General features: G+C 41.5%; 4 protein-coding genes across 4 annotated transcripts in view; all 4 read right to left on the bottom strand.

Annotated features, from left to right (window-relative positions):
* tspan4b (tetraspanin 4b) overlaps positions 1-5468 on the bottom strand; it is a 9112-nt gene extending 3644 nt beyond the window's left edge. The window contains exons 1-6 of the mRNA XM_008290207.1: positions 5159-5468; positions 2589-2658; positions 2219-2410; positions 1918-1992; positions 1058-1153; positions 601-714 (exon numbers count right to left, since the gene is read on the bottom strand). Of these exons, the coding sequence (XP_008288429.1) occupies positions 601-714; positions 1058-1153; positions 1918-1992; positions 2219-2410; positions 2589-2657 (546 nt within the window). The 5' untranslated portion in view covers position 2658; positions 5159-5468. The remainder of the gene's footprint in view (positions 1-600; positions 715-1057; positions 1154-1917; positions 1993-2218; positions 2411-2588; positions 2659-5158) is intronic.
* Positions 5469-7278: 1810 nt separating this feature from the next.
* On the bottom strand, positions 7279-10132 carry LOC103363460 (protein unc-119 homolog B-A-like). Its single transcript, XM_008290236.1, has 5 exons — positions 9898-10132; positions 8997-9110; positions 8740-8830; positions 8115-8287; positions 7279-7406 (listed from the first exon to the last, which is right to left on the bottom strand). Exons 1-5 carry the CDS (start codon positions 10130-10132, stop codon positions 7279-7281), a joined length of 741 nt encoding a protein of 246 aa, XP_008288458.1.
* Positions 10133-12619: 2487 nt separating this feature from the next.
* Positions 12620-22913, bottom strand: LOC103363437 (synembryn-A-like). Its single transcript, XM_008290206.1, has 11 exons — positions 22824-22913; positions 21272-21319; positions 18707-18865; positions 18366-18496; positions 17880-18015; positions 17436-17624; positions 16458-16552; positions 16191-16341; positions 14242-14337; positions 13246-13390; positions 12620-12906 (listed from the first exon to the last, which is right to left on the bottom strand). The coding sequence occupies exons 1-11, from the start codon at positions 22911-22913 to the stop codon at positions 12620-12622; spliced, it is 1527 nt and encodes a 508-aa protein (XP_008288428.1).
* Positions 22914-24635: 1722 nt separating this feature from the next.
* Positions 24636-26242, bottom strand: part of LOC103363436 (arf-GAP with dual PH domain-containing protein 1-like) — a 22189-nt gene continuing 20582 nt past the window's right edge. Inside the window, exons 10-11 of the mRNA XM_008290205.1 lie at positions 25401-25629; positions 24636-25313 (exon numbers count right to left, since the gene is read on the bottom strand). Coding sequence (XP_008288427.1) covers positions 25285-25313; positions 25401-25629 — 258 coding nt within the window. The 3' untranslated portion in view covers positions 24636-25284. The remainder of the gene's footprint in view (positions 25314-25400; positions 25630-26242) is intronic.

Genomic DNA, 26242 nt, shown 5'->3' with positions numbered 1-26242 from the left:
TTCTGGTTTCAGCTGTATGTCACTAAACACTTCAGGAAGAGAAACTGAAGAAATGAAGAGCAGAAAACAGTGAAAAGCAAAATTAATCCTGTTTCATTCATTATATGATAAAGTGCAGTGAAACACTGGTGACGGTTTGTTTACACGCGTCTCACCATCTGATCCAGTTTCTTTCTTTATTAGATTAAAATGTATCTGGCTGTAATAAACAGGAATTATCCCGAAAGCTGTGAACATGAAAAAGAACGGTTCCTGATTAACTGGACCTCAATTCATTCCACACGGGAATCAGATCTTTTCATGCATGAAGAAAAACGAGGAATGGTTCTATTTTGAACAGAAACATGTGTCCAGCACTTCACCTTTCACCATTTTTCAAAGTTCAGTTCGACATGTGGAGGTGAACTTTTAGGCTCAGAGAGATTTTAACCCTGAGTCACTGTAAACTACCTGAACTCCAACAGGCCTCGTCTGAACAAATACTGAACTTCTGCAAAACCTTTCTGGATCATCTGGATTTTATCTCATCCATGTGGAGCAATTTAGGTTTTGTTTGAAACTAGCGGCTGCTCCAGAACCTTCTCACATAACCGAACTGACCTCCACCCAGCCGTCGATGCATCGTTCAGTCCCCACGGAGCAGCAGGACGACGGCAGCGTCCCGTTCAGAACCTCAAACCAGTCCGTCTTATTGGTGACTCCGCAGCATTTGAACTGGGACAGCAGACACACAGCATCGTTTGACAGTTTTCTCTTCACAACCAACACAATTCATCTGACCCTGTTTTTCTCCCTTAAAGGTTTAAAAACATCAACACCACAAAGCTCAACAACGTGGAGCTGTTGTTCTCTTAGGGCTCCTCCAGATCCACAGCACAGCTGTACATATGGATAAATGTGGCCGTGCACGCGTACAGACAGGCTTTATTTTCAGTCTTGTTGTACTTTGAGATTTCTTGTTGCTGCTGTAATGTGTACATTTCCACAAACTCCCACCTACATCTTCTCTATATCCTTGTATTCTGGGTTATTCTGAAGCTCTGTGTATTGTTCTCACCATTTTCTGCACGTTGTCCCAGGATTTCTTCAGTCCAGGTTCCGACTCATAAATCTTCATCCCTTCCTTTAGCTCGTTTTGAGCTTTTGAATCCAGCTGACATTGAGAGAGAACGACACGGAGACACTCGTTTAAATGATCTGCTGTTGGTTCTGGTCTGGTTCTAGTCGGCATGTGTGTCAAGCAATGAATCCTTGATCTCAATCTGGATTTTATGTGTTTGGCTAAAATGTAAAGCAAAGAAACTCTGCCTCCTGCTGATGCACAGGGTTCGATCGAGTGTGAACACAGGACGAGACTCTTCAGTGTCTTTAAAATGACCAGATACTGAACAGGACTGTGGTCTCTTTATGCCTTTCTAGTTACTATTACTTCTATTAATATTATTGATTATTTTAAAATTGCCTTCCATCATACAGTCCTGAGGTTATTAAGATTTCACTTTTGTCTGTTTTAATTTAACCATGCCATTATGCCATGCCTCTTTTAGTCTCGTGGTGAGGGTGTCTGTGTGTGTGTCTGTGTGTGCGTCTGTGTGTGTGCGCAAATGCATTTGTTGTATGTGTATGTGTATGCATGGAGGGTGGGAGGGACGGGTTTACTTTATTTTTTAAATGTTGTAATGTTTTTAAATGCTTTGTTGGTTTTAAATGTTGTAAAGCACTTTGCAATTGTTGTTGTTGCACATGAAAAGTGCTATATAAATAAAATTTGATTGATTGATTGATTAACCATTACAAGTTGTAGCATCGGGCGAGGTTCCACTTTCACTGTCTAGTTTCTGGGATTATGGTGCTGAGACACCAGATGGTTAAAACCCCTGAGACCCTGTAGATAAACTCTGCAGGTGCTGCGCTCACCTTTTCGTGGAAGATGTGAATAACCAACACCAGGGTCACCTCAGTTAGGACCAGGAGCAGCAGGATGGCAAAGAACTGCAGAACAGGGAAAAGTGTTTTATATTCAGGGGCATTGCGCACAGATTAACATCTGAAATGTGCAATATTTAAACACTTCAATCATATCATAGTTTATTTTATTATGTAAATATAATGCCACTGTTTCTGTAGTACGCCCAATCCCCACTTAGAGTGTAAAATCCACTTTTATTAAGTTTCAGTAACCAAGACGAGTAACCAAGGCTTTTTGGAGTGGACTCACCATGCACAGCAGGCAGCGCTGCTCCTTCAGGGCCCCCAGACATCCCAGGAAACCCGTCACCATTGTGATGCCTCCAGCCACCAGCAGCAGGTTGGCGGCCGAGAGCGACGGGAAGGACAGAGGAAGAGAGGAAAACTCGGCCTGCGTGAAGGACAGCCAGACCCCGACGCCGAACAGGCCGCATCCTCCGAGCTGTTTGGGAAACCAAAGGTCAGAGCAGAGTCAGAGCGCAGCACCGAGGGCAAAACTGGGCAGAAGAAGAAGTGGTAAATCTTTGTAGAGGCAACGAAAAACTGGCAGAAACACAGGAAACGTCAACAGAATGAACAAATGCGACAACAGCTGTGGACACACTGGAGCAAATACTGACCCAGAAGATGAGATTAAAGACAAACATCAAGTATTTGACGCAGCATAAACACCTCCGAGACACCGACATCCTGCAGAGCAGAGAGAAGAGCAGAAGGACTCATTTTAAACAACTCTTCACATCACCAGCTGCTTTGTTTTTTTCTCTTTATTGATGTCTAGAATCAGTGATGAAACAATTAATGTAGAGAGCAAGAAGGTTTTCTTGGTGCATGAAGCAGTAAGAAATGCTTGTAAAGTCAGTTTCAGTGCAACGGTTGAAGATTCCACTGGGACCGACTTTACTTCAGCCTCCACAGAAGGAAGTAACACTGACCAACTCTTTAAATATGTCCGTTTATGTACATTATTCAGCTTTAGGTCAGACCTGAAAAATGCAGACTTATTATTTAAATCCAGAATTTGTTTCGTGCCGTCTTCAGTGACTAACCACAGTTTTTGTACCGATCTGAACATGCGTGTGTTTTCTGAACCAACAACATTCACGCTGGAAGTCGGATTTGTGTCGAACCGACCGCTGACCCCGCGCAGGAAGCGAAGCTGCTGACAGGAAGGAAGCTCCCTCCCCTACTCGCTGGACGTAATTATACTTCTGAAGGCATTTCCCAGGATTCTGAGTCACAGTTGGAGTAGTGAACATACCATGTAAACGTATGCACCAGGGACACAAACACAGAACGCCTTTATGAGATTGTTCCAAAAAAGTTTTTAAAAAATGGACCCACAGAAATGAATCTAAACCAAGTGACTCTCCGATGTGGTGCTCCTTTATTGACTTGCACTGATTAAAAACATCATGTTGACTCACTGTGGGTCGTGTTGCAGCAGAATATGTGAGTCCGACTGAATGCTCATACATGTGTGTGAGTTCATCAGAGGAGGGCAGCAGTCACACTTATTGATCAACCAAACACAAAAACTCCGTTACAATCCAGTGGTTCTCAAACTTTTTGAGCTACGACCCCCCAAGATAACATAAGTTTGTGTTTGTGACCCCCCAGTTAGAATTTTTAATATGAGTAATAACTCTATTGTTCATGTGTTAATGCGTTAAAAACTAATGTGTTCATTCCACAGATTAATCTCTTTACATGAACCCATTCATTTTCTTTTAAATGAGTGAATGAACTGAATTTATTTTGAACAACTGAAAGAGAAAAAAATATATAAAAACAAAAGAAAAAATTTTAAAAAGAGCAAAAAAGAATAATAATAATATCACATATTCAAATCATAATATTAACAAGCTCGATAAAGGAGTGGGAACAAGTATGCAGTTTTAATTTTGACAGCCTTAATACGCATTTATTTGGTAAATGTAGGCTTTCTTTATTTTATTTTACAATGATCTGGCGACCCCCTGAAATTATCTTGGGACCTCCAGAGGGGGTCCTGACCTCCAGTTTGAGAACCACTGTTTTAATCCATTTAAAGTCTCACTCTGACTCTCTGACGCCTGAAAACACACAAACCTGTTGTGTTAGTTTTTGTATTTCTTCCTTGTTTTTTTAATGTGAATTCTGATTTATTCTCTTTAATGTCCACGTAGACGATGAGAACGGAGCCGGAGATGATTTTTATCCAGATGTAAATAAACCAAACCAGTTTTAATCACAGCCTCCATCTTCTTCTGACATGAGGAAATGAAATTTTTCCACAAAACCCTCTTTTGTCCGATCGTTTTTAATCCATGGTGGACTGCATCTACCAAGAAGTTCCATCACGGCAGATGTTTATCTGATAGGAACTCAATGGAAAAAGGAAATGATTCATCATTATTGAGGCCAGTGCTTCAGCGTGGAGATGATCTGGTGACGGATCTCTAGAACCACAGAGGTCAGTTATTTAATTCACTAACACACATCTAAAGGCTTCTTCTCTGAGCGTCCTGTTTTTAATGTCTCTGATGATGCAGCGTGGATTTATTTTTGCAATATTTGAAGAGTTCATTTGCAAAAGCAGATAACTCCATCTTCACAAACCTTCAGAAAACCCACTGTTTCATCGTCTACCTGAGACAATATCAAAGTTATCTCTGTTTTTGTCATTTCTACTGAATCAAATCCACTCAACTTCACTTTGATTGATTTGATCGCAACCAAACAACAACACGTCTTCTTAAAATCTACGAAAATGGAGTTATCTGTTTTTGCAAATGAACTCTTCATTTATTTCAGATTTCTGACGTTTCCTCTGGATGCAAACTGATAGAAAGGCGATGAGAACCCTGAAAACTGAAGCTTTATCCTGCAGTTTAAGGTTTACTTACTCACTTGTTCGGGAGCTTTCGACCACATCACATGGTCCTCATCCTGCCGCGCACACACGTGACACAAGATCCTGATAGATTCTCTCCTCTTTATCTCCACAACACAATGCTTTTTAAAAGTGTTTCAGTCTCTGATGGATGAATTAAATCTATAAACTATAGTTTAATTTTAAACTAAATTCCAAACAGTGATAATTAGGAAGAAAAATATTTGTCTGGAATGTTGTAGTTAATTAAAGTAGAGTTTCTGATCCTCATGTCATCTATAAGATCTGTTTAGCTGCAGTTCAGACAGACTTTACCTGGAGATGAGATTCACTCCTTTCAAATCTCAGTTCAAGCTTCTTTCGTAAATCCGACTCGGCGCTTCCACTTGGTCTCTGACCCACTACAGACTTGTTGCCCAGCAGTCTCCTATTCTTGTCCACTTCCTCACTGCTCAGCTGCGTCCGCCCGCATTCCCGAGTTAAACTGTGGATTTTCCAGAATCTGAACTCAAGCTGACTTTATATAATTTCCATCTTGGAGCGTCTAGTTTCGTTTTTGTTCCCTTTTTTCTTTTCTAGCAGAGCTGTGTCTTTGTCTGCCCCTCTGTCTCCTCAATTATTTCCAGATGTGTGTTGTTGCTCCTCCTCTTCCTGTTTTTCCAGAACATGTTCCTCCTCCAGACGGATCCCCCTTCGTGTCCTGTTCCCTCTCAGCTGATGCACAAACTGACACAGCTTCTGGTCCAAAACGATGGATTTACTTCACGTTCCCAGCGTGTCGTTGTTGTTTTGTGATTCCTGTCAGTGCAATACGAACATCAGCTGCAGGAATAAGAACTTTGAAACCTTCATATCTTTTGTTGTCAATGAATGAGCGAAGAAGAACTATTTTTATCTAATTACTATTTACAATTATATAATAATTTACAGAATCTAGAAGTGACTTATCGAACCTACATGTTTTCATACAGCTTCATTATTTGTTCATATATCTGTGACTGTTTTTATAGTTTCCTAATACACCAAATAATAATCTATCCCATTTGATTTTCTTCTTCTTTTCTTATTATGCATTTAAAAAAACATCTGTTTTTGTGAATGCACTGATGGGTTGCTCCTTTATTTCCTTATACTCTGTCAAAAGACAATAAAAGAATTAGATAGACATAGAAATATAACTTCTACTAGAACTTATCAGCAGGACAAAATCAAAATGAACCTCGCCTGTGGTGTCCAAACCAAAAAATATACAGGAAGTAGCACCTCGATCCGGTGGTGAAGACTTTTGTCTGAGTTCAGGTGACTTGATTGGAAGTCTGGTTAATATATTTACCAAAGATTGAGCTTTGGTCTGAACAGATCTTTGAATGAACAATAAAAACCTGGGAGCTTTCATCACATTTATTCATTTTCCAGCAACAAGTACAAACATCCGTTAGTTTGGTTCATATTCTGGTTTCACTGGTGCCTAATTGTCCATTTCTACCATTCTGACAGTTTCCGGTGAATGTAGGTAAAAGAGGAAAATGTTGTTCTACTTTTCAGTGCACATGTGTTTGTGTGGAAGTTTTACTCATATTTCTCTACATGTAATAGTAAAGATTGCTTCACAGCGTGCAGCGTTTAGTGCTGTCGCCTCACAGCAGGACGGCTCTGGGTTCAGACTGGCTGGAGTTTGCATGTTCTTGCTGCTCCTGGTGGTTTCCAGAGACATGCACAGTCAGCTAACTGGCTGTAGAGGTGGATTTTCACAGCTGTCTGTCTCTGTGTGGTTTACTGGTGACCAGTTTGGGGGGAAACTGGCCTCCAGCGCCTCACGATCCTCTGCAGGGAGAAGAAAACACAGAAAATGTTTCGTTTATTTCATCTACAGACATTTTCTCACGTGATTCTTAAATTATTATCAGACATGTACAAGATGCTGACGTCTGAATCTTACTTATTCTGGTCTCGTTATTGTTCCAAAATATTGATTTAACAACATTTATGGACAGTTTCAGGAAAGTGTCTTAATCAATTACTCATCACATATAAAGGTTACTAATTTCATTACTCTTCTGTTTACTTTAATTATCCATCCCACATCTGTCAGACCCCTTTAAAAATCTCCACATCCTCCACAACCACATCTGTTTTTTTGTGTGCACGTACAGAAACAGAGCACTTTGTGGTTTCATTAAGTTTGGTGGCTTCGCTGAGCAGCAAACTGAACTCAGAGAAAAGAAAATGAGCTCCAGAATGTCCCTATAGATGATGTTAGTGGATAATTGGAAGCATTCACTCCCAGCAAGACTGCAAGGATGTGAAAGTCATTAATAGCTGTGATCACTGAATTTCAGATTGGATTCTCTCACACTGTTTGGACCACATAACTGCGAAACATGCTCCGTGTTACACCAACAGAGGCGACACTGACCCCAGCTACTGGCAGCTTCTTATCCGCTGGATGGGTCCATTCCAGCGGTGAAGGAATACTCGGCTTTGTGATGCATGATCAGCTTGTTGTTGACAAAGTAAAAACTGTCCGAGCGCGTCTCGAACGGGTTTCCAATCATTTCCTCAACTGACGAGAACAAAAAGACACAAGTTCAGCAGCAGCTAGACACTGTCAGCAGCGTGGTTTCTGACTATGTTCACACTAAAGCTCTCTGAGTACTATAAAACAGGCCGGGTTAACCTCCAAACAATACTACATATATAGTCGTCCTCAAATGTATTCACACCCTCTCATCAAAGAAGGAAAACAACAGCTTCAGTCACTGAAATAAGTTGAAATTGACAAAAGTAATAAATAAAAATTTAATGAAAATCATGACGTTGCTTTTGAATTGTGGTTCAACAGAAATATTAAAAAACAAAAACAAAAGACAAACAAGCAAACCAGCCTGATGGGACCCGTGAACTCATATTTAGTTGAACAACCCTCTGAGCCAATCACTGCCATCAGGTGTTTCCTGTAACTCTCAGTCAGACTTGTGCACCTGTTGACAGGTATTCTGAACCACTGCTCATCAGCAAAGGCCTCTCATTGTTCCAGGACAGTTTTGTCTGTTTTTTAAAATTATTCTTTTCAACCACAATTCAAAAGCAACATCTCATTTCACTAAATTATAATTTAGCAAATTTTTTATTTAATAAATGGAAGGGGATGAACACATTTGAGGACGACTGTATATATTTAACTTATATTTAGTATATTTGTGGGTGAACACTGGACATTCACTGCATCTGACGAAAGCTATCTTGGAGTAGAATTGCATCATAATCGTACCAATGTTTGGTTCCAGGTCAGGCAAGCAGTAGATGTGCTCGCAGGTGTTTCTGCTGTGCGGGATGCAGAACCCGATCTCAAAGTCAAAGGTTTTGAGCAGGAGGTTTCTGAAGAAATGCCTCTCGATCAGACGGAAGCGGTTCAGTGCTTTGCTGCCAACCGTGAACTCCAACCTGAGAGACGAGCAGCGATCAGCTCAGGAGAAAACACTTTAACATTCACAACATGATGCTAAGATGAAGGAGGTATTTAAACAGTCTGCAGGTAATGATGAAGGTTCTGCTTCTAGAGGAAGAACTTCCTGGTTGACTCTTGACCTTCCTGACCAAGCAGGTGATAGTTTGTGTTTTCTACAGCTTTGTACCTACAAACTGATGATTCTAGGATCTGAAGCTGCTCTGAAATGGCTCCGAGTGACTTTCTGACTTGTTCAAGTCAATGATTTGCATCTTTTCAGATCTTTGTTGAACTCCTCAGACTTTCCCACTCCACTTAAATGGGCTTTCTGTATTACAATGTGAACTATATTAAACCGATGGAGCCTCAGCTGTCCTCAAAACACGTGTAATGAATGATTTCTTATTTTACCGGCATTTAATCTGAGGGTAAAGTATCACAGACTCACGTGGCTCCTATTTCTCTGAGGGTCAGAAACGCAGGAGAGAAGTGATACCGGATGAATCTGTTGGTGTCCAGCTCAATGATGTCTTGAATTTCTGGGGAAAAAAATTAAAAGAAATGTTCAGAAAAGCCATAAGAACTGAACGATTATCGACACAATGACCCACTGAGCATCACTCTGTATATGCATAAAGAGCATCTTTTTCCATTCTATCAAGAACATGTTCCTTCTCTTACTAATTTAAAGAGATGTAAAAGCACCTGTCGGCTGATGTTTTTTGATGTCCAGGATGACAGCCCCACTGACCACATCCCTGATCTTGAAGCGCGAGAAGTTCACATTGTAGATGTTGTCCTCCAGTGAACACAGGTACTCTGTCAAAATGAACCTTTTCAGTGGTATTGAAACAGGAAATATGCGTATTGAAGCTGGTAACTGGATGAAAGAGACTGTGTGTCACTCTGGTCGGTCGGTAAGATCGTCTCTGGAGTCAGGGTATCGTCTACGGGTGTATGTTCAGGGTGTGAGCAGCACAGAAAGGGTTAAACTGAGACAACATGAATAATATGCAGCTGTGATGTTGTTATTTAAAGAAAACATTCTTTATTTTGGGGAAGCTGAACTCTTTCAGGAGGCGTCACTGCATCCAGTAATCCTGAAAGAAAGTGGAGCTCTTCCTTCAGAGCAGTTGAGTTTCACCGTGACAGTCAATCAGTGGAAGCATGAACAAATCAAAGCAACTACAAAGTCTGCAGGTGTTGCTGTCCAGTCATCTCCTCAGAGCAAAGGTCTGTTTTGAGTGTGACTGATTCGAGCGCATGATGAACTTTACATCATGCGCAGAAAGGAGTCAATAATGGAGAGTAGATCCAAACCATCTGAGGACATGAGAGCAGTATTAATATGTATGTGTTTAATCAGTAGAGGGACTTCTTTAGATTGTTGCTGCTTAATTCTTCATTTAAAGATCTTTACTAAATCTTCATAACACATGCTATTTATATGCATGATTCATTATTACTGAACCACCTGATGCTTTATAGGTTTTCAGCATTTAACAACCAAATGAGAGACGTATGTAAAAGCATCCTCCATATTTAAACGCAACATCAACATTGCTTCTTATTTCTGCATTTCAGACAAACCAGCTGAGAGACTCACCTTTGGTGTAGCTGTTCAGCCTTAAGACGTGTTGTGGGCCAACGGGTTCCCCAGGTCTCCATTCAGTCACCACCTCCTCTTGCTCTGCTCCTCCTGCTGTGGCTCCTCCTGAAATAAAGCCGTTCCAGTCCTCCACGCCTTCACAGACCAGCATCTCTTCTTCCTGCTCTACTCCGCTTTCCCACGTCGGCGTCTGGTATTCCTCCTCTGCACTGGTTTCCTCCTGACCCTCCATCTAACATGCTGTTTCTTGCAGCCAGTTGGTCTGAATAAACCAGGTTCAGTTTTTTTTTTTTTTTCAAGGCCTGTTTGCAAAGTGAGTCAAATAAAGCTGCAAAGAATATAATCCACAGGTCAGGCTGGTGTCTAAACTGATTATGTCAGTGTGGATTTGGCAATTAAATCTGCACACATACAGCGTCATGTGATGCTCCAAGAACTGAGCACGCTCAACACTCTGGACAACATCTGCAGCGCAAAAGCAAGAACATGTTTTTTGTGCATCGTGATCCCGTTCTTTCTTATTTATTAGGAAACACATTAAGCACATTAGGAACCGATTATTAGAGAATGCAATAATTAGATGACTGTAAGCAACACATGCAACAGACTGCTTACTTGTTGTTTGCAGAGAAAAAAAAAGTGTGAAATCATTTCTGTATTTTTGACCAAATATAAGACTTTGCTGCAATAGTCAACATTTCTGAATAAACTGATGGTGCTCCTGTCTGTCTCATACCAGCAGATCTCACATAGCTTCTCTTTAACTAAACAAAGATGTATTTGACAGCTGCCTCAACGAAGCAATAATAGTGCAATGTCTGGTATCACTGTGCCCCCTCAGGGTCTTAAAGAGTCTCAGGAGTTGGTGGATTTGAGGAGGACCACTGGGTTAGTCGTCATCAGGGGACCGAGGTGGATTTGATGAGGATTACAGGGAACTTAGTGTCCATGTAGACAATAAGCTGGACTGGACTGAGACTCTGTTCAGGAATCTTCAAGAAACTCAGACCTTTAAATGTCTGTGTGGGAATCCTGAGCCTTCATCATCATCATCATCTCTATAAAAAAGCAGCAACTAGACGCCTTAATGCCTGTTTTCAGTTCTGACTTTCTGCTCCAAACGGTCCCCTAAAGGCAGCAGGGATCTAATATGTTTAGTTCTCAGAGGGTTTAGTCAGGAAACCCAGCAACAAGTGTGTTGGTTAAACTTTACAAGCAAAGCAATGCATTTCTGCAGTGAACACATGTTAAACTCTCCTGGTACCAGTGCATCATTAGTGAACATTATTGGCATTATCAGGAATCATCCTTCATATGCAGGCTGATTGTCTATTTGTTCTTCCACTTCTTAGACTAATGTGTTCATTAGCTGACTCTGGAGTTCTGCTGTTGTCACCTCCTGTTTTGTGTTGATTGTTACCTTTCTTGTGTGTCTGAGTTGGTTTTACGTCTAATTTTTGTCACGTTCCACCTCTGAGTCGCTGCTTCCCAGTTAATTTAATGTATTTACTCTTGTGCTTCTCAGTTAATCTGTTCCTCCTGTACGTCTGGTTTGTGCGTTGCGTTTCACTTTGTATTCTTGCTTCAGTTTTTTTGTTGTCTTTGCAGGTTTTAGGTAGCCCTTCGCTTGATCTCTGTGTTTTCCACTTACCTCCTTGACTCAAGTCAAAAGGCGACCAGATGTTATATCTGACATTCGTCCTCGCCACTGTTTTCTTGCCATCTGACAAGCCAACCTCCAGTTGGTCTGAATAAATCAAGCTCATTTATTTTGAATAAAGTAAGTAAAGCTGCAAAGCAACGTCCCTCAGTAGAGGTGAGATCTGTGGCCAAACGTTGGGGACAGGAATCCATCTCGCTCACGAGGCCTAAAAATTGAAGCTTAATGCCATTTTTCAAAGCAGAATTAATGCATCTGTTCCAGCATGAGCATAACAACACCTGTTATCTCCTACATAACCACATGGTCTGCTCTCATTGTCTCACAAACGTATTGACTGGATTCAATCTCAGACAGATTTGCACGTAACCGTTACTCACATACAGAATATGATAATATGAGTTGCAATGCTCTTTTTTTTTTTTTTTAGAAGGTTTCGTTTTAATTTGTTTGCATGAGATGAACTCTATAAGCTTACAATGCAGAGTTTTTCTGTGAAACAACAGGTTGTACAAATTCTTTCACAAAAGCTGCTCAGAGGTTTAACTAGAACAATAAAATAAGACAACTGTGGGAAACAAAAACCTAAACACTGTTTTGTGACTAATGCTCCTTCACACACCTCTTATTGGATTGTCTCTGTTATTTTAGACACATCACGCTCTGAAGTAGCTTGAACACCTGGTGCTGGACTCCTTACAACCATTTACACTGCAGCCATAAAACAGTGGATCTTCATCCAGCTTCTCCTCTAACAGCGTCTGTATGAATACTGCACTACATAAAAGTGGTGAAGGAGACTGCTCCCCGTTGTGTCCTGTTTACATCCTTCTATTCTATCGGCTCGTCCTTCCTCCCCTCTGGCATCACATCCCAGTCCTCCTCTTCGTCCTCCTCTTCCTCCAGAGTGCAGCCTCTCATCTGACCCCACAGTGGAGCCAGCCGGCCTTCGACTACCACCGCCATCGGCTGGATGATCTGCTCCCTGCACCAGACACAAAGACAAATGGTCATAAATCAAATACACTGTTCATGAACATGTGCATCATGAAGTGAGCCTCACTGTGACAGCCGGTTGATCATGCCGATCAGATAGCGGGCCTCCTGCTCCTTCTCCTCCTCCGTCATGCCCTCCATCGGATCCGGCTGCTCCGCTTCCACCCGACCAGTCACCAGGTTAATCCTGGCTTTGGCCTCTCGGTATTCCTCCGTGTCCGAGTCCGAGTCGCTGGAGTACTGAGCAGCGTACTGGCTGTCGCCTGAACCCCGCCTGCCGTTCAACAGGCCCCGAGCTGCCAGCAGCCCTGCAGCGTTGCCGTAACCCGTGTATTTGACAAATCGGCTGACTGGGAAGAAACACAAGTTGTGATTTAGTCCTATTGGTTTGATATCAGTGGGAAATTTTCTTTGACCACGAGAGGCTTTAATTAATCTTTCACCTGCAGCAGGACTGATTAGAGATCAGATGTTATATTCTGACATTAAAGTGATTTGTACAGTATTTAACACTGTTGCAGATCTCTGTGTCGTACAGTTACTGCAGTCTGCATATTTTTATTTGTTCTGTCAGAAGGAGGCAAGCGTGGCAGCCTCAGAAGGACTCACAGTGATTCTAAACTGCATTTTCATTTGCCGGATATCGTGAGTCAGAGATAGTTTTGCAAGGTTAGCGCGGTGAACGGTACCGTTCTCTTTGCACAGCACAAACAGCAGCTCGGCAGCACAGTGCTTCACATCTGTGTCGACGTGGGTCATGAGGCGGACCAGTTGCCCCCTCAGACTGACGTCCTGCTCGGGTCGGATGGCGACGTCCCTCAGAGGAGGTAAGATCTGTTGGGGAGTCGGGTCAGACGGACAGTGGTAGAGACTGACTCAATGCAAAATTCACCTGACAGGAATCCCTTTGACCTTCAGGTATTTAGATTGAATATAATATAATCAAATTGGCTTTGCCTTCTGTTGGTCACAACCTCCTTTACAGCCTAAAATAACCTGGAATGGGAACTGGATGTGTGATTCAACACCAGAACTGATCTCAGAACATCTTTTTCAGAGGAATTCAAATCCAAGGATTCAAAAAATTCCCAGTTTTTAAGCAAAACGTAGAAGAATTTTTAGCATGACTTGGCACATTGAATCTCTGTGAAATGCAGCAGGATGGTTTCCTGATGCACTGGTTTCCAGAGTCCTGCTCAATTTACAGGCTTAACGAATGTATCAGACCACCACCCAGCGTCAGGTTTATGCCACAGCTGCCCTAAACTAACAGCACTGGTAATAACAGAAATCATTTTTAATGTTTCTGTGAAAGGTTAATATACCAGTATGTCAAAGCTCTTCAAATCTAATATTTTTCAAAAAAATTAAAAAATAGCAAAGCACATTCTTACTTCTTGATTAAGATGTCAAATTATAGTTATTTACTTGCGTTCCTGGACAGAAGAATTAGTTTCAGTGGTTGAATGTGATGCTTGATTCATTTCTGACTTCTCAGAGAAGTCCAGTGGCTCAGATTTGGGTATAAAAAGGCAAATTTTAAAATTCCTCATTCATGTTCAAAATGGTAAAATGTTGAGAGCTGAGTGTGAATTAAAGCACTTCATGATGCTGGATGGTCGATATATAGATATACAATGTATTTGGTGAGCTTTGACAAAATTAAAGTTGAAGAATCATCTCACCTTTTGCCGCAAGTAGTGACGCGTCTCCCTGTGAACTCGAGAGCTCTCAGTCAGCAGGTTCAGGACAGGAGTCAGCTTCTCCTTCAGCTTCTGACCCTGAGCACAGCAGAGCAGGTCATCATCTGTCAGTAACAACATACTGGAACCCGACAAGATGTGTCAGTTTTGACATCTTTCAGTGGGAAAGATTAGATTTTGTCCAAACTTATCACCATCATTGTCTCCTCTGAAGTCATGCAAACCTGCCACCACGCCTCTTTACATACATACCTTAATAACAACCTTATGTGTGTTTGTTCTTTAAAATCAAATGAACTAAAAATCGGGACTTTAGGGTTATTATATATTTAATGTGTCTCAGGTAAAGATTTTCCTATAAATAGCAATAAATACTGTTTGACAACATGCACAGTGAACAAATAAATAATGTGAAATGCTTCTTTTAACCAGGAATTTGTCACTCTTTTTACATAACTACAATTCTGCTTTAAGAAACACAACTACAGATAATTAACCCAAACATGGCATATTCTGTTACTGTGATTAGAACCTCGTAGTTTAGCCTCGGACTGGACCGTTAGTTATCATCTTGGGGATGATAAAATATATCTGCGACCCCATCAGTCAGTCTGAACTGAAGAAACCTCTTGGATAAAATGTGAAACAATCTTCGAGAACTGAAAAGAGAAGTGCAGCTGCTTTTTGCTGAAGCTCTCAGAACACTTTCAATAAAACATCAAAAACCACAGACGCAGTACAGCAACAGCAGCTACACCCTCTCTTCAGAAAGTTTTTTTTCTTTTCTTTTTCCAAGAATGAAGGACATAATTAGTCCCATACAGACACAACTGTTCCTATATATTCTGTTTGTGTGGAAGGATTTCATTAGATCAGTCAGTGTCAACTCAGAGGTCAGTTGACCATTTCAGAATCTCTCGACACTTTTTGGGATTGATCTTTGGCATCTGAAACTGACATCTGCCCACTTTTTGGCTGAAATTCCAACATTTTCATAATTTTTCACACAGTAGAAACTTTCAATAAATCTCTTGCAAGTTGGTAATTTAACAAGATGCCACTTTCAGATGTCCATATCTCTTGAAGTATACGTCCTAGAGTCTTCACATTTTCAGGAGATGTTAAGAAGTTTCTGGTGAATGGAGAGAATGTTTTCAAGAAGAAGAGGAAGAAAGCTTTCATGTTAGTAGAAATGGGAGTTATGGCCAATCTAAGCTGACACAGGTAGACAAATAAATACTTCCCAAACGGCCAGATGGACATCTTGAATTATTGGTTGGTTGATGAAATTTGGGATATTAACAGATGGAAGTATCATCTGCTTGTGTGTCAAGTTTCAATATCCTTCCATAAGCCTAGTCAGCACTTCCCATTTAATGATAATTGTCAGGAGCAGAATGATTTTAGCATGAAGACAACATGGAGGGATGTTAAAACTTGGCACACAAGTAGATGATAGACTCTGAAGACTCTACGACATAGACTTCAAGAGATACAGACATCTGAAAGTGGCATCTCGCTCAATTTTAAATCTTTCTAGCTTCTTATTTTTCTTAAAAGCATGAGTAATGTCATTCATTCTTGCTGGCTGCCTTGTCTCCATTTAAGAGAAACTTCTCAACGTCTCCTAAAAATGTCAAGACTGTAGGACGTATATCTCAAATGATACGGACATCTGAAAGGGGCATCTTGTTAAATTACCAACTCGCAAGAGATTTATTGAAAAGTTCTGTTGGGTAAAAAATTACAAAAACTGAACTTCCGCCCCCAAGAAATGTCAGATGTCAAGTTCAGATGCCAAAGATCATTCCTATAAAGTTTCAGCAGAATCCAAGAAACCACCGCCGCTGAGTTGACACAGAATGACCCAGTTAGTGGATGAAGGAGCTGCTGTCGGGTCAAATATCAGACAGATGGACAGAAACACCCACCCTGGTCAGACGTCGGTCCATGAACAGCAGCAGAGCGTGGACACAGTCCATGTTGACTCCCTCCCACTGGTGGGACGTCTGGTCCAGTCGGACGGACAGCAGGACGTCCAGACAGGTGAGAGGCAGAGCCGACAGCAGGTTTACTGTGTGTCTGAGGACCAGGACATCTTTACATTAACAACATCATCCTCCTTTATCTGCTTCAGACCCATTCAGTTAAAGTTCCACCTCATTCGTTCATAGTTACGGCTCATGACAGTGTCTGACCCTTGGAGCTCCTCCCTTGTGTCTTCTCCATCGCAGGGCACCAGCAGGCAGTGACGTAAAACAGAAGCAAGGCGGCGATAGAGAGCAGCTTCCTCCTAAAAAACACAAACTGGCTTTAAAACGGGCTTCACTGGCTGTGCTCGTGAACAACAGGTTTATGTGATGTTTGAAAGATGTGAGCAGACATGGAGGGTTGAGTACAAGGACTCTGAGCTCCAGGAGGCAGAGATGGAAGACTTTCTCTGGTCACTGAGACAAACAAAAAGCTCCACAGAGCAGATTCACGACAACATGAGGAGGGGTTTATGGGATTGTCTTGATTGGGACAATGTTTATGTGGCTCCTGCAGATGGAAGAATCCTTCAGTTTTCAGGTTAACGAATTAAGAAAGCTGGTGCTGTGGAGCAGTAGAGGAGGTTTGGCTGATTATTGAGTGATTCAGGTCCTGGTCAGGAATACAGGATGAGTTTGTTTGGTCTCACTGCTGGCGAGGAGTCAGGAGGAGTAGATCTACTGGAGTCAGTTGGCCTGGTTCAGACGTAGGCATTTAACATCTCATTAAAACTTCCCAGGTGAGTATTCATGGATTATGTGCAACTGGGAGACCACAGGACAGACCTAGAACATGTTGGGGAACATATATCCCAACGCCTCAGATCTCCCAGTAGGAGCATCGTAGAGCCTTTACTTAATCACATAGAAGAAGCTGAGTCCTGACTCTCTGTCCTAGAAGATGACTGAGGTATTGTGCAACGAAGCATCAGTTTTAAAACTAAACACAACCTCGATCCTTATCAATTCTGTCAAACAAAACAGGATCACCTTAATTCTGAGCATCAGGGTGGAACAGTGTGTTCAGGCTACAGATGTGGTGTAATGGAGCTGAGGTTCTCCACACAGTTCTGCTCTTCTGCACAAACAAGCAGCAAACCACCAATGAATGAATGAATGAATGAATGAATGAATGAACGCTCTTACTTCGTCCGGCTCCTGCCTGTAGAACGTGTGTGCGATGTTGAAGAGAGTCTTGAGGACCTCAATCACCTCCTGGGACGTTTCCTTGGAGACGGGAGGAAGCGAGGGGTCGCTGAGCAACTCGTAGCCGTCAGCCCACTGCACAGCCAGGCAGCGCTCCAGAGCTCTGGTCAGCACCGACACACCTCGCTCCTGACGGGGAACAGGGTTATTCTGAAGCTGTAATGTCTAATGATTATTCAATTTATTCTAAAGTTGCATCCTGATCATAGAATAAACATCATGAGAGGCTCCTGCCATGACAAACAGTATCAACAATCGTGATTATTTTTGTTGTCATGAATTCATCCTCAGAATCTGGTACATTTCTATCACTACAATGCCAAAGAGTTCAGTTTTGTTTTGTTTTGCGGGATCATAAAGCTGCTCCTATCTGAGATCAGTGACCTGGTTCAGCTGCTGCCTCAGCTCAGGCCTCAGCGCCGTCAGTAAGAAGAGCAGTCGCAGCTGGTAAAAGTGTCCACCGGGCGGCTCGCTGCTGCAGATCTCCTGCTTCAGATTCTCCCACAAGCCTTGCAGAAGCCTTCCATGGAAAAGGAATGAATTCTACATCAGTCGTGTAGCACTCTTTGTGTCATATGAAACAGCTTTTCTTTTACTATAATGGGATAAATAAAGAAAAACTTGGATGCATGCAATTATTGGAAAACATTCTGTTGGAACTACTGGGAATAAACTCATTCTTAGTACTCAAATGATTAGTGACTTCTTCACTTTGTAATGAGTGCATAAGTGAAGTTAAACAGTGTTCGTATGTGTTTGAGACTTTATGTTTAGTAGCTTCAGTGTTGTTTCAGTTGAACCTTAACCTTAGCAGGAGTTTTATGTTCAGCGTTGTCATGTTACAGCCCAGTCACACATCTGAAGTGTCACCTGAGTGCGCTGGCCCTCTCCTGAGCTTGAGGGCTGTTGTAGACGACATTACACAAGACTTTGAGGGCCTCCTTCCTACACACCTCCCCATCCTCCTCTCCGTCCTCCTCCTCACTCTTCCCTGTCCGGATGTCTTTCTTCCCGCGGGCGAGCACCAACGGACCTCCATCACTTCGTTGCTTTTCGCAGTGATGAACGGAGCCGTTTGTGGCGGTGGCGGCAGCAGAAGCGTCCACAGCAGCAGAACTAACAGGACACGATGCAGCCTCGTCCCAGCCGCTCGCTGCTCTTCTGTGGACCGGCGGATCTTCAGCTCCTCCCTTCTCCTGCTGCAAGGTGATGCCTCCCAGGTGAGCCAGGGTGAAGAGGGCCTCATCGGTGACCAGCGGCCCCAGGGCCCTCCGGTCCCGGGAGAGGATACGAAGAGTGTGCAGGCTAACCTGCAAAACTCCTGGTTGTAGCTGACTAGTGATGAAGCACAGCAGCGCTGCAGCCAGATGCTGGAGAAGGAATGAGTCAAGAGGGAGAAGTTACAGTGATGAAGGCTAAGAAGGTAGAGTTGGAGGAGGAAAACTGAGAAATATGCAATATTCACATACAGACTTTAGGGATTTAACTCATCATGAATCAAACACAGAGAGGAAAGTGGACTCTCCATGCAGCTTTATGTAATGCTACAATAACTCGCCAACACACACTAATCCTGCTTCACCTGTCGCAGAAGAAGATCAGGTTTATCGTTTTCGGAGTCCGTGTCAGAATCAGAGTCAGGATCATAGTCCCTCACTTTGTTCTTCCTGAACTGACCGACAGAAACAAGAAGGATTAGAACCAGTAAAACACAACAACACAGCAACATTTCATAATTCACCCCTAATTCTTGATGGAGCAGAACAATGTCAAACTGTTTACATTCCTCATGGTTATTGTATGACGTGGATATGCTCCCTGGATCTGTGTCCTGTGCTGTTCAATTCAGTTCTTTGAATTACGAGAAAGAGAGCATCAGCAGAAAGTACTGATGTAGAAAAGCTGTCAACTTTTAGAGTTTATTAAGTGAAGCACTAAGACACTCATTGACTTCTGACTAATCCTCACTGAGCCAGCGGTTAGGGCACTCAAATGTCCAACAAATCAAAATTACATCAGCTCTCTGTGAAATATCTTTCTTATAAACAATCAAATACAAATACATGAGAACACTATAATAGTAATAAAACAGGCCTCAAAGTAGAAACTCAGCACACCTAAAGAAAAAACAAACTGAGTCCACCTGTGTTGGGTTCCTGACTGTTCAGTACATTAATTTAAACAGTAAAAAAGAGCAAATAGCTAGTGTTCAGCTTAGAAGTAGTGGAAATACTGTGATGTTGTCGTACAACCTCAGCACCATTCACTGCTTGGATGGTTAGACGTGAGGATAAAGGGTTGAGGAAAGATTATATTTGTTTGGTTTTATTTCATAGCAAGTAAATTACAATTAAATTAATTAGTAGAATTATTTTTCAGAATTTTTGCACTTCTTGACAGTGTTAATTGACACTAATCTACTAATGAAGGTTTGCCAGGCAGAGGCAGCATCTGCCAGCTGAAGGTCGACGTGGTTAAAACACTGAGTCATGAAGAGTCCAAGCAGCTTTGGAACATGCAGCGACACATGATTAACTCGTCTGGAAGCACAGGCGTAGTGACTAAGATTTCTAAGCACTCTTCCCAGATTACCATAAGACAGTGTGAACTCAGCACATCTCTCTCCGTTTATTTACCTCCTCCAGTTCATGTTGCTGCAACCAGTGGGTCCGTGAACACAGGCAGCGTTGAGATTGAAGCATTAAACAAAGATTTAGGAGCAGAAACGAAGCAGACGAACACATCAGCAAATCTGTTGATATGAGCTGGTTCCTGGACTTCATTAATTATAGTTGACCAGCAATACAATTCTCCACAAAGCTTCTTTTTTTTTTTTTTCTAGTTTGGAAATGCTGCAGTTTGGGTTAAGTTTGTTCACCAGTGAGACCAAAATGAAAATCAAACAGCAGCTTTAAAGACCTGCACAGCATCCAGGAAACTGCTCTGGACAAAGAAATGTTTTATTTTTGAAAAGAAATCTTCATCAGATCTTCAGTCTTATTATTACAAGGATGATTCTGTGAGATCATATCTGACTCTGTAGCTGGTTTAATATATGTCTATGAAGGCATGGTTTAATGAAGCAGAGCAGAAATGATCTCCACATGCTGCGACTGAGGACCATTGCTGGCTGCTAATGCTAATGCTAATGCTAAGCTATGAACAGAGGCTACTGCCACAGTGGAAGCCCTGAGTAACAAAAGGACTGATGCAATACTACTGGAAGCAGGCTTTAAATGGATTTACAAGTCAGACTAAAATAGATCAATAAATACTATTTACTTCCAGTTTGAGAAAAATTAAACAGACTGCTTTAATCATTGTGTTTTGGGTCACGGTGACTCTTTTGTGTCTTTTCAGGCAAACATGTTAAAACTAAAAAGCGAGCCAGAAAGTGACTCTGTCAATCAGAGGCGCAAAAACCTTCATATTGTGTTCTGTAATAAACTTTACAGCCACTTGGAGCAGCTACAAAGGTTCCACTGAGACACTCATTCAACATCGACGAGCTGATTAACTCCGATCATGTGGCTCAGGCGAGATGCCAAGAAGATTACATCACCGTTACATAATCATTACACAGGGATTTAGGGACATATTTGTAATGCAGGCTTCTGAATATCAGAAACAGATAATGAATCATAAAGACAGGATCAGTGGAGGCTGCTTCAGTAAGCTCAGAGGGCCAGAAAATAGCAGGAGAGAAATACAGAAAGACAAAAAAACAAAGAATAAAGAGAAGGAAAGCTGCGTAACAATTTGCGAAAAAGCCTGACCTTTCTTCTCTCCTGTTCTTCGGTGTTGAAGAAGAAACACTCTGCATACTGTAGATGACGGAGAACAAATCACAGCAAACATTTTATTATTTTGCAATAAAAAAACATTGTAATGGAACATGTGAGTGTCAATCGAACTCTACATTTGGAATGAAAGCGCCAACTTAATAATATTCTAAGGAAGATGGAAGCAGCTTGTTTAGAACACACAACATCCTGCAGAAGTAGTTCAGCTGTGTTCTTAGGGACTGACTGCACCATGTAGTAATAATGCTGCAGACATCCTCCACTTCATCCGCTACATCTGAGAGAAAGCCGTAAAATAGAAGCGAGTACGTCCCTGTGTAATATGAGTTAAACGTAAAATTATGCAATTGCATCAGCTCTCAATAATGGTAGCATTTCTAAGTAGGTTGTTTCTTCTGATGAACATTCAGGCCCCAAAGTAGACACTGAACGCAACAGAAGTAAAAATATACCAACATTTCTGTATCTCTCTTTTATATTCTTATAAATTTGTTGACTTTTTCTATATTATACTTGATATATTTTATATACTTTCTATATATTCTTATATTATCCTGTTTTATTTTACTTTACTTTATTTAACCTTCAGTGTATACCCTACCCTAATATTCTGTGTACCCCTTTGTTGAGTATTTCTGCTGTAACAACTGAATTTCCCTCTGGAATTAATAAAGTCAGTCTAAGTCTAAGATAATCCCTGACACACAAGCCAGACGACCTGTGATTTCCGATCAGTCAGACTGCATGAACACGGTTCTAAAATGAGCTGTGAACCGCAGAACTTTCTCAGTTTTGGACCTTTGTCCATCTGAAAGTCACCACATGGTAAAGAACTCTCAGAGGATTTGAAGATAGCAAGTCTATGAACATCAGTCAGCAACTAAAAACTAGTAAAACACTGTCAGCACTGTTGACGCTTGGCAAAGCTGTGATCACTGGAAATGGAGTTTCTGTGTATTTACCTCTATGGATTACTTCCAGGAAATAAAGATCCTTAACTTACTTTTTGGAACAAAACTTTCAGATGAAAGCGAAGAAAACATTCTTTGGTCAGATGAAGATAATTGTGTTGGGCTCAGATGGAGTCCAGCATGTTTGTTGTGAACCTGACGAGGAAGTAATTTGATTACTGCAAGTTAATGATATCTTTAATCATTTGAAGCGATATTACACAGGGTTGTATTCACTTCAGTTATATTCTGCTGTTTATATGAAAAGGTCCTTCGTTCAGGTAATCTTGGGTCAAGTGGACTGTGCTGTTTTTGGTTTGATCCGTGTAGTTTTGTTGTTAAACTAGAATCATTAACAATCTGGATTTGATGCTCGTGTCACGCTACCGTTCACGCTGATAAAGTTCACTGGAACGATGAGCTCGGTGGGAGCAGCGACCGCCCACGTCAGAACAGAGGATGCAGGCGAACATGCAGCGTGTTCGTCCCATTCATTCAAACCATCTAATTCAACCAATTAAATCCGTGCCTCCCGTTTCCATGGTAGCAGCCGTTCCATCACCACACTACCTGACCTGAGTGTTGTAGCCGTCCAGGAGGAGCTGCACAGCGTCCTGGTCTCCTCGGACAATGTTCTCGATGATCTGCTCCACATCCGGCACCATGTCTGAGTCCAGCATCCCCCCCAGAAATACAATGAATTAAAAAAAAATTAGCTAAAAACAGAACCTGGTGCATAGAAATGACAGAACATTGTTAAGAAGAGAAGCACGTTTCATTCTGACTAAACATTCTGGTGACTCTTCTTCTGCATTTGTGGTTTCATGATGGATCAAAACTTACAGAATTTACATTAAATGTATTGAAACAACAACGTTCAAGTCTTAAACTATTCATTATATACAAATACATTGTCTGACAGAAAGAAATGAAAACACATCATCACCAGAAGCATGTTGCGAGAACACACTCTGAGAGAAAACACTTCTTTATTTTTTAAACTACACATGCACACATGGTTTCACTCACCTGCAGTCGTCATAGAGACGGTGAACACACCCAGCAGCTTCTCCTCCTGTGATCAAACAAAGGCTCGGTAATCCTTCTTCTCCTCTTCCTCTGCACATCTCCTCCCTCCTTCGCTAAGCCTGGAATTACTGTGGACACCTGCAGCCGTGCAACACCTGCTTTCACCGTCATCGATTTTCTAAGGTCTGCTATCTTTTGACATTTGGAGAAAGGCATATGTCTAAAGCCATCTTTGGCTTTTACTAGATTCTTTTTGAAATAATTGCCACAAGAAAACAAAGGAAAGAACATCAATTTGGGCCAAAAATATAAGAAAATAAACCGACCAAAACAAATCACAAAAAGCCTCTTCATTGACTTTTAAATAGGAATTCTGTTGTGCTTGTAGAAACGAGCCATTCAGCAGGTTGGACAACAACTTTGTTTTCATTCTCCACCATTCATGGTGTTATTTTTCAGTGTCAGTAGTAGTTTTACCACAAAACACATTTGGTTATGAACACATGGTATGCAATTATTGCCATTATATTCCTACTCAAGCTGCACAGTCTGTTTAAAAGTCAGTCTTTAAGGAGCAGGTAGAATATGTTCTGCAGGCTCAGTTTGATTCAGTTCCCTGGTAGCTACAGTAACCCTATTCAGGACTTTCATGTTGTCAAATGTAGACGGTCTTTCAGGGTCCACTGGACCCCAAGAAAGAATATGTGCAAAATATTTGTTGGTATTGATTATAGACTTTAATAATCTGTTAAATACATTTTCTGATAAGTTGACGTATTTTTGATTCCAAATGTCCCTCTTTTTATATTTAAAAAATAAAAAAAACAATACCTGGCACCTAAACCACATGGACTGGGGTCCAAAAGACCCCAGAAGTCCTGAATAGGGTTAAACTGAACTGGGACCAGACTGTAAACAACAGTTTGGACAAAACTGCGTCTCGTCCTCCTCTCAGCTGATGGTGAATAAGATCACAGCTGAGAATTGGAGGATAAAAAAACTACAGTTTCTTAAAGTACCTGGAAGATACATGTACATTTTCCTGTATTTATTTTATTGCTTTAAACTGTCGTATGCTGCTTTAATTGCTGCTTTAATTGTTCATGCATTCTTATTTAAATGGGACATATGGTGCCATTATTACTGTTTAACATTCTTATAATATCTTAACAGTATTTAAGTGACCGTAGACTTCTTTTTACATGACTGCTGCTCTGGTAATCTTAACCTCACATTACGACGACTTAACCAAATAGACGGTGAATCTCTCCGTGCAGGACTCGATGCTTTTTGTTTCAAAATGCAACGTCTTTCTCGTGACTGAAAGTGAACCACAATAACAAAAACAGAAGACAATGTGGCATTCCTTCTTTTAATAGCGACCACGTTTCATATTCAGACAGATTCTCTTCTTGCTCAGGTCCAGACTGTGTGCAGCGGACAGTCAGAGTTTTAGGAGGAACAGATGCTCATTTCAGCTCTTCGGCTTCAAATCAGTTCTGCTTAAAAAAAAAAAAAAAACCTCCTCAGGACTCTTCACTGCTGCCACACATCAGCCTGTTCGGTGAAGCTACGACATTAAAAGCTGCAAATAGCAAATTAGACAGTTAAAAAATAAATACACAGAATTAAATATCACTTTACTCACACACACATAAGGTAAAATAACGTGTTTAACGCCTTCTGTTACAGACTCGTGTCAGAGAATTTAGTCCACAAACACCTGCTCACAAGTGTTTGTCTACTCAGTTAAAATGAAAGTCGCGCTGATGCTGAAGCTACTGCGAACAGAACAGTTCTGATCGCAGACATTCAGGTCAGAGCGACTCTCCTCTTTGAGGTTTGTGAGTCACGTCACACAGCAGAAGTCAGCCGATGCTCGGAGGAGACAGCCTGAGGAGGTCGACGCCTTGTTCTCTCCGTCAGCCTCCAGTTTTTAGAACAACATCATCCATTACGAGATTTAAAGTTCTCTTCCTCTTCCAGCTTTCTGCACCAACAGGTCGATCACGGTTTGTGTTTGAAATACGCTTCGACTGCAGGGGGGGAAGAAGGAGAAGATTGTATCAGACACGCTGAGTGAGGAAAAACACATGCTGGACTCTGATCTTCCCTCAGCTTACCTGCGTATTCCTGAGGCAGCATCGGCCTGTTGATGACCGTCTGGAAGGCAGCGATCCAGTCTTTCTGCTCCTCTTCGGTCTCACACGCAAACAGGAACTTCCTGTCCGGGGTCACTATGGTGATTCCGAACGTCCAATGGTAGCCCTGAACGTTGGGAGGCAGACCGGCCAGCACCGTGTATTCGTTTTCCTTGCTGCCGATGAACACCTCACCTCGGGCGTAAGCATCCTGCAGCCAGAGACAGAAACAGTCAGTCAGCCAGAGTTTCCCTGAAATTCACTTCTGACGAGTGGCATGAATGATAGCCTGAACGTGATGAACATAAACACAAATACAGCTCGAAACAAATTCATTAGACCACCTGTCTGACTTGTTAAGCGCTCTATACAGTCGTCCTCAAATGTGTTCATCCCCTTCCATTAAAGAAAAAGCAAAGTCCATAACAGTCACTCAAATAATTAGAAACTGAAAAAAGTAATAAGAAATAAAAATGTGTTAAATTATAATTTGGTGAAATAAGACGTTGCTTTTGAATTGTGGTTGAAAAGAATAATTAAAAAAAAAAAAAAAAAAACTCTCCCAGACTAATGAGAGGCCTTTGCTGATGAGCAGTGGTCCAGAACACCTGTCAACAGGTGCACAAGTCTGACTGAGAGCTACAGGAAACACCTGATGGCAGTGATTGGCTCAGAGGGTTGTTCAGCTACATATGAGTTCACGGGTCCCATCAGGCTGGTTTGCTTGATGTTGTTTTTTAAAATATTTTTGTTGAACCACAATTCAGAGGAAACGTCATTATTTTCATTAAATTTTCATTTATTATTACTTTTGATAATTTCAA

This window comes from Stegastes partitus, unplaced genomic scaffold (assembly GCF_000690725.1).
Source record: "Stegastes partitus isolate 25-593 unplaced genomic scaffold, Stegastes_partitus-1.0.2 Scaffold660, whole genome shotgun sequence".
In the NCBI taxonomy this organism is placed as follows: domain Eukaryota; kingdom Metazoa; phylum Chordata; class Actinopteri; family Pomacentridae; genus Stegastes; species Stegastes partitus.
The sequence above is the reverse complement of the archived record's forward strand: the minus strand, read 5'-3'. Positions and strand labels throughout refer to the sequence as shown.